General features: G+C 38.0%; 1 protein-coding gene across 7 annotated transcripts in view; it reads right to left on the reverse strand.

Moving 5' to 3' along the window:
* Positions 1–1,466: 1,466 nt before the first annotated feature.
* The window catches only part of LOC110445202, a 55,440-nt gene continuing 43,020 nt past the window's right edge, over positions 1,467–13,886 (reverse strand). For 4 of the 7 annotated variants that reach the window (XM_021489685.1, XM_021489686.1, XM_021489690.1 and 1 more), the window contains 2 exons: positions 11,057–11,619; positions 1,467–3,407 (listed from right to left, as the gene is read on the reverse strand). In XM_021489685.1, the coding sequence (XP_021345360.1) occupies positions 2,481–3,407; positions 11,057–11,152 (1,023 nt within the window). In that variant the 5' untranslated portion in view covers positions 11,153–11,619 and the 3' untranslated portion in view covers positions 1,467–2,480. Of the gene's footprint in view, positions 3,408–7,011; positions 7,245–11,056; positions 11,620–11,880; positions 11,902–12,287; positions 12,334–13,886 lie in introns of those variants that run through there. The other 3 variants (XM_021489687.1, XM_021489689.1, XM_021489691.1) reach the window with 3 other exon arrangements.

Raw genomic sequence — 13,886 nt, forward strand, 5'->3', positions numbered from 1 at the left:
GCTCATAATCATGTTGTTCCTGGATTGACTACAACATCTAAATTTGTATATCATCATAATCTTTTTATCATTCAGTCTTGCTTACTTTAGGTATAATTAGTTTCTGACTCTTGTTAAACTATATGATGCATGAATCTAAATCGCTTTTTTCACAAGGGGGCTTCAATACTTGATTTCGGACGCCTGCAACAAATAATGAAACTCAGTTCGAAGACTAACGAACGTACTTCTTAATTCGTTTGGCCCTGAATTAATTCATTGAAAGCGATCATCCGAATAATAGTGACCTTTCTGTTGTATGATTCACGATGCAACTAAAGCGATGCTGTATTACTGCAATTAACACTTGATGGGTTTAATGGTACTGTATTCAAGATGATGCAGATAAGAAAATGAATTTTACTCAATAAATCTGTTGGAATTATTGTATTATACTGTTCATCCAGAAATGTTTGCCAGATTCTCAATTTCGCCCTTGTCGCCTTTTCTAATCGGGTTGAATTTTGGGTAGCATGCGGACGGACAACAATGCTCTGTCTGCTAGACCCATTGTATTTCTCATGTGAAGGATGAAAATAACACCGGACTAGTTCGTATTTTATCCGCCGAAATTGATAATATATTACAGGACTCAACTGTTCCAGTATACAGTATTACAATAAAATGTGGCGACAAGTGATATGCCATAAGTCTTTTAAGTTACACCATATTCCCATTGGTTCTATGTTGATTTGCTTTTTTCACAAAGTTATCTCGACTTTTTTCCGATGAATTTTGAAGAAATTTGGCACACACCTAGACAATTATGTTCGTGATGTTAATATACTACCAGTTCATTGGTCAAAATGATTTCACGGCGAAATCTAGAATTGCGTTTATGTATCAACGCCAAAAGGATCTTTCATGCACGGGTGAAAAATGATATCTTAGTAATAACGACAAATTTAATTATATCAATATTACGAATAGAAGCAAGTTGCAAAATTCTCAAGTTATGTACTAAATTATATCGCAATGTGATGATAAAAAACCTATAAGCATCAAAGGGGAGCAAAACATTAGCATATTTTGATAACTTATCAAAGTTATAAATACTGCATTGTATTTGTTGATGGAGAAATGCCGAATTACCGTAGCTCTTCAGTTAACAAGGCTTTTTGAGTTTATTCAGTTTGTGTAACTGTTATCTGAGTAAGTCCAACGTCATCTGACTTGTCTAAAGATTTAGGCAGACCTCCAATATCTCAGCCATATATACCAGTTCGAGATTTTACAAATACGTTAAGTTAAACTCTTTTTTTTCTCCTTACTGTCCATCAAAACTGAGGTCGGAATTGCAAATGTTTGGTTTGTTAGTCGGATTGCCCATGCATTGCTCTATTCTGCCTATGGACTTAACCACACTCTGTAATAATATTTCCAGGAATTATCATTCTGCTCTGAACGCACATTAAAAACATTGAGACATATAATTTTTTTCAGTGTTTTTTATATTATATTTTATGTTTTGTAGAAATTTTACAATAATTTAAATAGTCATAACAAATACCACTTTCATAACGATAACACAGCTCTCACCCAAACAGACGCATACATACAATGAACAACACTCTACCACGCCGCGCACCAGCATGCACGTGCTGCTGCCAGCCCGAAATGTTCTACTCACTATGGCAAATATCAACTACAATGGTTCGTAAAGCCATTTGTGTCGTCTCGTCAGTGTCCAGTGTTTTTTTCTTAAACTTCCTTAAATGACTGGTAGCGTTAAACTAAAAAGTTTGGAAAGACCATGTTGTCTTTCCGCGTTGGATTGTGTTTCTGTCTTTAGCGTGCTTAAATGTATATCGGACGAATAACTCGCCCAGACGTGCACACAAGACGGACACCAGCGTCCGTTACTGAACACATAAATCTACCTTGGTACTGCTAGCACGAAATGCCTGTGGATTTCTGGGAGACGCTGCCTCCCGCGCACACTTGTCATGCTTTTTGCTTGAATGTCCGCCGCCACGGAGCCTTGTGTTACAGGGAATGTTGACAGTACTGGCAGTACGCTCATCCAATAACAACAATAAATGCAGTATTATAATATTCATAATTAATAATATATCACAACACATAAGCACGGGTCTGTGTCTTTAGATCATTGCACGCATCCTTATCACGACACCGCCCGTGCACAAGTCCTGTCTCGACGGGCGGTCTATATTTACTGGCTACACAACGTCGTCCCCTCCCCCCATCCCCGGCCCCCACTGGATTTCATAACATATGTAATAAATATATGGACTCTGGGTAGTACACATAGGCCGCAGAGTCAGCCAGGCCTGTCCTTAGTAGCAACAGGTGGAATGGAACCTCCTTCGAGAGAAATATCTCTGCTAAAAGTAATCCATTGGGTTGCGGCACCATTGTATCACAGTTGGCGCATGCGCAAGAACACGTCACTGTCACGGAAAATCCCTAGTTTATAAATATCACACGTCCCTCGGCCGTCTCCGTCGGTTTTTCCGCTTACGTTTGTTTTTAGGATTGCCACATTCGCACCAAACGTTAACATGTAGTTTCTCGAACACCCAAACCTCCTCATACGTCGTGTTGACCCCCACTGTAGGGACCGGGTTACAACGATTAGGGTCCATCTTAAACAAGTTGATTGTGTATCCCTGCTCAACGCATTCGTTTAACTTATAATAACACAATTTTGTTAAACATTCCACGGAATTATAATACTTGGGAAAATACCCTGGTTTAGTTTTATTCCATATCTTTTTCATCTTACACTTCCATGACAAGTGGTCTTTCCTTTTAAGTTTTTGTTTTTGTTTTCGCCTCCTTCCACTGCGGGGGCCCGCTCGCTTATGTCTTACATTTAATTGCATTAATCTTTGGTAAAATGTCACATCCTCGTCGAAATCGTCATCGTCATCGTCCTCCTCCTCCTCCTCAACAACCGCTCGTCGTTTTCTCTTCCTCATGAATTTCATAGAATCTAAATACGCAGAGTCCTGCGTTTGAACCGTTCTGTCTTGTGAGTTTCCATAACCACCATCACTCATCATTGTGTTCGAAATCGAATCAATATTCGAGTCGAAATCATCCACAGAATCATCGAATTCATCATCATCATCGTTCTCGAAATCATCGTCGTCCTCTATAGAACGCTCTCGTAACGTGCTTCTTTTCATATCCTCCTCGTCCATTGCCATCCTCGACTCGTCGTAGTGTCTGCCCATTCGGTAGCGCAGATGATCTGGGTCGACAGGACGACAACGGGGCACGGTTATTTCCGTGATGTTATTGAGCTTGGTTGGCGGCGGGCGTTTTCTCGGGTAGGCCAACACGGGGCTTGTCAGCATCACAAAACAGATCACGAGGAACAGAAACTCGCTGGTTCTCTTTGCCTGCAACAGCAAACAGGAGAGAAGACATTTAATCATTGTGGATCATTTGAAATATAACAATGTATAAAGAAAAAGAATCATAGATGGTTCCATTGGTGTTTACCTCATAAAGATTGGTTTCTTGAGTCGGACAAGAGTGGGTGTGTTCCTTATTGCGAAGCAGTAAGTACAGAAACAACGACACGCCTATTTGGATAGTATTTGTATTAGCTAAACTCAATCACATGCTTACGATAAGGCCAAGAGTTTACATGATTGCGATACGGTCATACTGGGGTGACGATTGAGCTAATTTAGCAAATACGAAACACGAGGCATAGCTTTGATTAACACTATAATGCATTTTGAGACAACAACAAACCAATTCCTTCGTTTTCGATCTGATCTTCATGCGAATGAAAATAAGTCAACTGGTAGGACCACTCACACTTTAAGGCAAACTAGTACAGAGTGTATCTAAAAGCTGCTGGTCTTGTCAAGAACAACCATATGCCATCACTATTGTAGAAAATAGAAATGACAAGATGAAGTTGATATCTGCAATTCACTGTTTTCGCTAAAGTATTGGATAGAGTAGGGACGTGCTGTGTGTCGCATCAACTTCAACTTTCTGATAAATTATCATGAATATCGGCGCGCTCTTGATGTCTCTATCAGATCAAACTCTCTTGTCAAAGGTCACCTCGTACCAAATTCACAAGATATGTTACAACAGTTGCTTGTTGTTCTCCGTTTATTTTCTAATTTGTATACATAATGTTTGTATAAGATCATTTCTACTTATTTGAATGGAATAGCAGTGATAAGGGTAATAAATCCATGATCAATTAATATGACGTTACATTACAGATGGTTGTGTAGGAGGTGTGCGACAGCTTTCATCGTTATGTTCACATTTTCTTATTCAGGTTAGCGGATTTTGGCTAAAAAAAAGTCCGAATGTTGTCTTTTTTTCCAATTCGATTTAAAACTTTGATTCTATATAATAAATGTGATGTAAGAAACATGTCATCTTCTAAACTACATCACAACATAAACAATATACATCCAATAATTATTTAATTGATAACGTTTGCAACATTACGCTGATAACTGACTTTCAAAATAATTTGTAAGCTTTCATATTGAAAAATAAGCAAGTTTCAGTTTAAAGCAGCTCAGATTAATACGATTCACGTCACATTTAACGAATCACCTTACCCATCCCCAACTATGTCAAATGGTATAAAGGTTGTACAGGATGCAATATGCACACATATTCGTCACAGGGATGTTGTTATAGACTGCCCGTCGAGACAGGACTTGTGCACGGGCGGTGTTGTAATAAGGATGCGTGCAAATGTTCGGTTTCTGTTTTATCTTTAAATGTTCAATAGGTTATCATAATATCGTCAGATACTACTATAGTAGTATGCACATTCAGTTCGGCAGAACTCGTGTACGACAATGGCTTTTAGTGTAACATGTGTACAAATGTTTGCAAGATATTATCCGGAATCGACCAATATATGCTAGTAGGTTAACATACATATTCGTTCCGCGTTTTTTTATTCTGCTCGAATTTTAGGATTTTCATATCCGTTTCATTACCCAAATAATCTTAAAAGGCGTGAAAAGTCATGCAATCAAGATTAATTGATTAACACCACCCAAAACTGCAGAAATTGCGAAATAGTCAGTATATGTACACTTGTGTAATATACGAACACAAGAATACATCTGTGTAATATTATATGAAAACGTTTTAAAGGGACAAATCATGATCACTCCAAGAACATATTTGCGAAAAAGATTTCAACTGAAAGAAAATAGTTTCAGAGTGTTGTATTTTGGAAATATGATTCCATATTTCTTAGTATACGTGTTTTCTTAGCCAAGTTGATAATTCGTGTCCCCCTATACAAACGTTGGTTAAATGACAGAATTCTCAATAAACTGATTCGTACGTGTATGATATCTGTCAAATATACCTTTGAAACTGTGGCGTTCCAGGTATTATTGTAAAGAATGTCGAGATTATTTTGCATGAGCGGAAAATGAAACGACTGAAAATGTGGTGAATACGTGATCACACTCCAAAGATCGTCTCTAGTGCCTCAAGGAGAAAACACATTAACTTCGACTACGACTTAGTATCACTTGAGTTCAGCTGTGCGTGTAGAACGATCGGCATGTTTGAAAAAACGGCCGGAACACTGATAGAAAATGTTACTATCCACACGTATTATACGGTTCGAAGACTTAAAACAATTACTTAAATTTAATTCTTAATTTGTTTAACGAGGATTACGAACAGCCCAGGGGCTACTAGCCTACTAACTCTTCACACGTATTCAACTGATATGCAACTGCTGACTGATAAAACGCGGGTTGGATACATTTCAAAATTAGAGAAAAACATTACCGAAAACTGATTCCAAACACTCATAACTTAAAAATAGATATGAATATCCTAAAAATGTCAGAGAATGTTAATTCCTGGTGTAAGTACCTGTGCACCGTCGTGCGGTTACAACGGTTTCATACCAGTCAATGTTTACCAACCTTTAACGTGCGGAATTCAAAAGCTAGGTAAATATGAAATATATGACAGGTGAAACTCATGTTTTAATTGATTTATACACATTTTTATTTATATTTTACATCTAATTATTGACTTTTTGAGATGTTTTGTTTGTCACTTGATGTAGGAACTTCCATTCCATTACAACGACCCCTTGAACCAGATTCATATTGATATCCCACCTTTGCAGGTTGTGGCGACTACGACCAACACATCCCAGTGGGGGTGAGAAGGGAGGACTTCAAAACTCTTTATGTAGTATTGATACTCCAAGCTCCTGTAGAAACTTAACTAAATCTTAGTTGACATTCATGGTAAGCCTTTCTTGGATGCACCCAATTGAGTATTTTCTGACTCCCGGGGAACTGTTAAAATATCCCATCGATATTCAGGGAACGCCTCTCTAAGTAGCGCCCACTAGCACGGAAACTGGTACAATTTTACCCTCGACACTCATAGGACATTCAGAGAACACCTCTGTATGATGTACTAAGTAGTATGGTCTGACCCCGGGGACACTTATAAATTCTTACTCGACATTCCCACTATCATCATCAAGTATTACCGGACGCCTGGACCGGAATACGATAACATTATTAGTCATTCAAGCAGATAATATATACATGCAGAAAACAGTTCGATAAAGTCTGATGGCAGTGCATGTGTAGCACGGTGACGTCAGCTAAAGAGCATGATCTAATCAAGCTAGTATCTAATGGTATTGTCACAACAGTAGACGACGTCATCAACAAAACAATGAAATGGTAGGAAAATATGGTTTTATACGAATATTAATATAATAACGATTTTATATTTATAAATATCAACCACTTAACTTAAAAAGATTGTTTTTGATTTGACATGGTGAAGTTTGATCTGTATCTATATCAATATCTTAGTCTTTATCAAATCATCGATTTTTGGGGAATGTAAATTTTCGATTATTCACATTGAGAAAGAAGTTTTTTTAGAATATAATAGTTGTAAGTACAGTTGTACTTTAGAAATAAGAGGACAACAGAAAATATTATAAAATATTACCCAAGTGGCGTTACCGTTAAGTTTCCCGTGTTTCCCATGTCTGTCCATTCGTCCAGTTATAAATTGACACTGACATTGTTTTATAATACTACTCGCACGAGACCGTTCTCTTATGTGTCGAGAATCTCCAGCAGGTTGTCTATTTATCTCACGATTTGACTGTGGTCTGAAGTACTTTAAATACGCCCCCTAATCTGTCGTAACTCAATGTAATATAAAAATAAGTATGCGTCATCACGTTAAAAAGAAGGTTTCCCCAGCATACTTCAAATTCTCGGTTAAAGACAAGATGTCAATACAATCCCATATATAGCCTGGAGTGTTTGTAGTGACTTCGCTAAAAAAAGCTTCCGAAACCAGCGAGCAACTCCGATAAAAGGGTTTATTTAAATTTGGGTGTTGGCCGTTTCAATTAAAGCGATATATGTGAAGGGTACTCCACGCTATTTAACGTACGGAATGCTATTTTCTATTTTACCGTTATAATTGTTCATGTGACTAAATCCGCATGTCAAATTTCAGATTTCATCAGCTTTCAAAATATCAGAACAGTGGGTTCAAGCGTGTGATACAGTCGGATTGGCGTACTTTAATAACACCTGGATTAACCTATGAATCAGTTAAAATGTGTTCTTAAGAGTTACAGGCAGGTGAAATTACACACAGTCTGACAAATACAGTTTGCGTGAAAAATCCCAGTGTTTTGAGAATAATTCAAACGTATCAGAAACACATGCATCATTATAGGCCCGTTGTTCTACCGAGGTGAGATTTTGAATCATACGTGATGTTTGTCGACAAAACAGTATCTGATTTCCCGGTGTATAGGGGCCTCGACACCCTTTCTCTGTGACCAATAATAGCGGAATGTATTGGGGATCAAATGTTAAATATCATCTCAAATACCCCATCATCATCATAGACCAAGCAAATGTATCCCACTATACATAGCAAAGCAACCTACGGCAAACAATGAAACGCTCATACTAAACATTACTAACCGCAAAACCCCAACTGTCGGTAGTTCAAACATGCAATACACACCGCAATACTGAAACACTTAACATTCTACCGATCATATATATACCTTACACATCGCGATCAGAAACACTCGGCAATTTTTAAAACCAAACATCGCACACATCGCCATACTGAAACACTCGGCAATTGCCCAATTATACCACACAGCTTACAACACTGAAACACATCACACACACATCGCAAAACTGATATGCTCGTCAATATACCAAACCAAAACCCGTCATGAGCCAAATAAGAGCTCACAAGCTCTTTTATCGATCTGTTTGATGCATTTTAACATTTTCCTATTGAGTTTTTCTTAAGTCAATTGCGATGCTTTTGAAACAGATGTTTGCATCATACAAGATAATTATCTATTTTCTTTCTCCGGTATCGACTATTTTTGTTTCTAAATTTTATTCTTTATCCAACAAAAGAATAAAAAGTACTCCCAGTTTATATAAATTACACGGTACCTTATACATCGGTAACTGCTTAATGAAAGTTTTAAAAAAATATAGAAATAAAATTATTCAGACAATTCTCTTTCATGAAGAGTTTGTTTCTTTAAATCGCGTTATAGTCGACTCTGAAAAAACGTTGTTTAATCTTTGTGTTTGTCCCTTGCTTGCTAAAGTATTAACGGATCATCAAAATAATCAGGTCGTAAGGTGCCACACAGTAGTAAACAGGTAGACAGTAGATGTACAAAGAGAAAAGCTGGACCAAACTGTCACAGAAAAACAAGCCAGAAAAGGTCACAAGGATTTAAAAGAATCCAACGTATTTGTCGTGCTCAAAATTCATTCCAGGGGTTACGCTAACCTACCCTCCGCAGAGAGAATTGTTGAGAACGTAACCCCTGGAATTTTGAAGATGCATTTTAGTGTTAAAACTCTAATGACCGGAGGAACTAAAACATATCTACCGATTCAGTAGGGGACCATAACCTAATGGCAATCGCCCCTTATCATCATTTTGGAGGACTTGCAACAATGTCGTAGTTCAGTTTAATTTATCAAAGCCAACAGAAATGAGCATTAAACGCTATGACCAAAAGCCAACACTAAAACTAACTGTCGTACATCCAGCTATATATTCTACAATCTAAGTTTACATACACCATTCACTCCCATATGTATCCCTTACATGAACTCACCCAATCACTGTTTTACACTCCATTCACTTATTTACAGTGTTTAACCTACTGTTCCACTCCTAACAACATGTATACATCTACCCTTTGTTATGGACTAACCATCGATCAATGAATCAGAATGATTGCTCAAAGATAAGTTACTTGTAGTCTATAGTGACCTAAAAAACGGCCCATCACCACACAAAAAGGTGTACACGTATAGTACACACAGAATGAGTGCCATTATAAAGTATCTATGCATAGTTGGATCAATGAAATACCACAATTTGGGCATGGTGGGCATGAAAGTATCAGTCTGCTGTAAAAGACTGCAAGGCAACAAGAAGTTTCAAAGGGAGAAAAAGCAGATATAAAAAAACAAGAGATGTGCGAAGTTGCAGACCCCCAAATATTGCAAGGAGAACAGCATATCAGTATTGGTCCCTTTGGTATACCAAATAAAGGGAAAATAAAGAAAATACTAGAAACTCGTAGAAAATTCCCCATTACAGTGCCCGAAGTACAAGTCAAAGATAATACATATGTTATTCATGTGTTCAACACAAACCCCCTCATAGTAAGTCGGCAATGAATAACTGGTATAATATGTTTCACGAACATTCCTTTTCTTAATGAAATTCTTTAATTTTACGACTGCCAAGAAGCTAAGAAATTAAATGATACATTGCTAAAATTAATGAAAACTTTTTTTTCTAAACCCTATTTAAACTTGTCTATAAAAAAAGTTCATTGTTGTCATTATGAGTTAATGAACGACCATAAAACTTGGGCCAGCAAACCAAGACTAGACCCAGACTAATATCTCTGAACGTGTTAGAGGGACGGCAGTGAACACTGCAAATGTTACCCATCTCAGTTAACTAACTCTAAGCGGGAAGGAGTTTAGAATTGTGTTTACCCATATATTTTTCGTTTTGCGGTTGCAAATCATCATTATTACTGAAGAGATTTTTAAAAATTATTTTCTAAATTTTATGTACACATGTTGTGGGATAGAAAAATAATAGGATATGTTGTGGGATAGAAAAAGTAGGATTTGCGGATTACATTAGATCTACCTTGGTGGACAATCAGTTAAATGATGACCGTTGTCATCTGACCTTAGCTGTTACAGAACGTGAACCTAAGCAGTGAAACTGTTGCCGTCTGCCAAGATTAACAAAACATGTGCTTATCTCAATCTCGGGATTAGAACAACAACCTTTTGTCGATAAAACTGACACTGAAATCACGAAACCATACTCTAAATACCCCGAACATGGAATCATTGTCACCAAACCATCGCTGCAACGATAGTCTTTTGGTACAAATGATGTTTGCATAGAATTTGTCCCATTTGAAAATTGCTTTGTCGTAGCAATTGGCCTACTGAGGGTAAAGAAGAAAAACAATAGTGAACACATGAAGAGAAAAAATACCACAACGTTGACAAACGAACACAAAATTTACCCCTGAGTTAACGCACCAGGACAGAATATACCACAGCGTTACAGGTGCGGTCAAAATTGGAAATTCAAAAACCAGACAATAGAAACAACAAGAGTAACAGAGGAGACACCAAAATAAAGGCAGAACAACATGAACTTTCATAATGAACGAAAACCGATAGCAGTGGTTCAGGAATGATAAGCATAAGCTACACCTAACGGACATCTTAAAGTCATATCGTAGTCTCGACGATATCGAGCTTGAGGGGAACGACCGTGTCTCTGCAAAAAATGAATAAATCTTACAAATGGCTCTGACATATGAAGCTAGTTAAACTTTTATCTGCCCGCTTGGACAAGTTAAAAAGTATGCAGGCTGAAAGTCGTTATTGTTCTTTAGTATAACACCTATGATTTTACATCGTAGGGCAATACGTACCTGTGTCACAATCAAAGGAGAAAACATTTCACGACCATTGGAACAGTAACAAGGACTTCTCACAACTGTGTTGGTTAGCAGTCTATGTGGAATCATATCAGGTAGCGCAAGAGCGCCGGGGTGTCGGCTCGCCGGTCTCACCCACGGGAAGCGCGGCCATCACCCCAGGGACACACAGTCTCCCTAGCTCGTATTTAATAAAACAAATAATAATTCCCAAAATCTGGTTATATATCACAAAATAATGATAACTGGTATAATCCCGAATATACTACGAGTCACATCTAGGCGCGTGTTTCGTTCCTCCGTTCGGAAGACCACGGGACGCCGTGGCTCTCTCTCTCATTTACGTTGTACACTTCGGCAATCCTCGGCTCACAGTAATGATCCAACACTGAATTATAACTTATATATCCTCGGAAATAAAAATTCCATTTCAGAATTAATCCCTTTCTATTGTCACAGCCTTGAACGTCCGTGAGGTCCTTACTACGCCACCCACGCGCGTTCTGCAGGACAACCGCAAAATCGATGTCATACACGTGCAGTGTACTTGGTCATATCTGGAAAATATCAAACACAATTTCTTGATAAAAATTTGAAACAAAAGTAATATGCATACATATTTTACCAAATTGTTTTTATATTGAAAAGGTTATCTATGTAATTTGTTTTTTGTAGAAAGAAATGTCTTTATCTTAGATTTAATAGAAGTCTTGTGAAACTATCAGGCAAGTCGGCGTACATGTGAAGCCAACTTATGATGAGTGCAAAATAAGTCCCGACAAAGCTATGTGCAATAATCAAGCAAAGAATCCATGTACTTTGTGAAAGTATTATGGCCAAAGAGTGTCCGCCAAGTCCATGACAGTTTGGAGATGTTTTTCGCTAGATAGGATTTGACCAGATACCCAGTGTCGACAGGTCTGACCACATCGGGGAGGGAGTAAACACACATACATAGCGTCCTGTGACTCATAAAGCTTATATATAGGAGTGAAACAGTTCATCAGCATATCACGGAAAATCGATGTTCATAATCAGCTGTCCACACCTCGTGGCCACGGCCCACGGTTTCCTACTGGTCCGCCCCTCCAGCAAGCCGATCCTGTCTCCTGGGCCACTGTCTAACTTCAATATCAACTTTTTCCTGTCTGAGCATAAAAGTCTTTTTAAAAGAAAAACATATGTTCTGATAAAGCAACATATGGTTAATCAAACGTGAACTCACAGTCTCGAGAAAAATTCGCGCGTTTTTTGTAGATCTGCAATTGTTGCGCAAGTTGGTTGTAACCCGTTTCGGTGTGGACAGACCTCCGTAGAACTATACTTGTGGTACACATTCTCCAACATGCTATTTGGCTGGGCAATCATGCGTGATCGTGGTTCTTGTCGCGTGGTATTCACTGAATACAAATTCAGCATTCCTTAACCGTACATGCATGTATTATCATTCTTATTTTTTTATGTAAATTTTTATACATTTACACTTCTTCATTATTTTGTCTACATTAAGCGTACGTTTAAAAAAAAATCTTCCGATTATGAAGAATTTGAAGGATATTATCATTAGCATTCAACACGTGCTTAACGCACGCGTGTTTGTGTGCGTTTATTATGTATTGTCACACACTCTTGCCGCATGGTCGGGCCTTCCCACGTTTAGTCGCGATTATAGCATAGCGCGAGACGCAGAGTTTAAGGTAACTTACAAGTTTTAATTAAAGGGGACAGAGACCACAGGTAAGGCATTTTCACATGTAACAGGTGTATGAGAGAGATCAGCGTACCTGTCCAGGTGACAATGTACGGAGGGAGGGGGTACCCTAAGTCACCTCAAGTAACACATACCTGGGCTTGATGACGTACGGTTAGAAAATACTTCAAGAGCTCGTCATCGTCTAAAACACCAAACTTTGGTTTCTAACGAAAGTTTCAATTCTTTTTTTATATATATTCTCTCGCTGTGTTAGCACAGTGTCTTGGTCCGTCCCTTCCACAAGGGGAGTAAACAGAACCGTAACCAGCCTATAGATCGCTATGTTAATTACTCAAGGTATGCTGCTTAACACACAAACATATTCTATTCTGAATAAATATTGAAGTTTGATTAAACACGGACTTTTTCATTCCACAATGCTTCACTTAAAGAACGTGTGGTTTGAGAAATGGGCGTTGAAGTTTTAAAAGTGAAATTCACCTGACTTGTAATTCATCATGGCCATGGCGACTATAAATAGTAAATACTTGTGCATTTCTTTGAATAAATACTACAATAACACCGATACATACGACAACATATTTCAACAGCGAAAAGGAATTTCTCAATTTCCTAAAAGCATATATAAATAATCGACTTTGTGGCGTCAAATAATGCCACAAGGGCATACGGGGAGCCTCCTTTGGGACAGTAGCAAATACAAATGTAACATAGAGATAAATCCGAATATTGCATTAAAGCGGCTATGATTTACCTGTAAGGTAACTTCACTCTACCTGGCAGTCTGTGTAGATTACATGTCCATCGATCGGATTAATGTATATATACATAAATATATATACAATACCCACGGAACACATAGCTGCTTACGAGTTGGTTTCTCAATAACACGTGTACGCCATACAATGTACCCCTTGAAACGATGGCCACTCTATCAGTTGTGTTTGTCAATTATCTTCACGTTTGAGTCCAATAACACATTAGCGATACGAGGGGAATAGAGATACATATAAGTTTCTGATTTGATGATGTAGCGAGTATAACCCAATTGTATCCCACTCCCGATAAACAATGCTCGAGCAATTTGTGGGGGGACGGCTGGTGTATTTA

This window comes from Mizuhopecten yessoensis, unplaced genomic scaffold, assembly GCF_002113885.1.
Source record: "Mizuhopecten yessoensis strain PY_sf001 unplaced genomic scaffold, ASM211388v2 scaffold2111, whole genome shotgun sequence".
Lineage (NCBI taxonomy): Eukaryota > Metazoa > Mollusca > Bivalvia > Pectinida > Pectinidae > Mizuhopecten > Mizuhopecten yessoensis.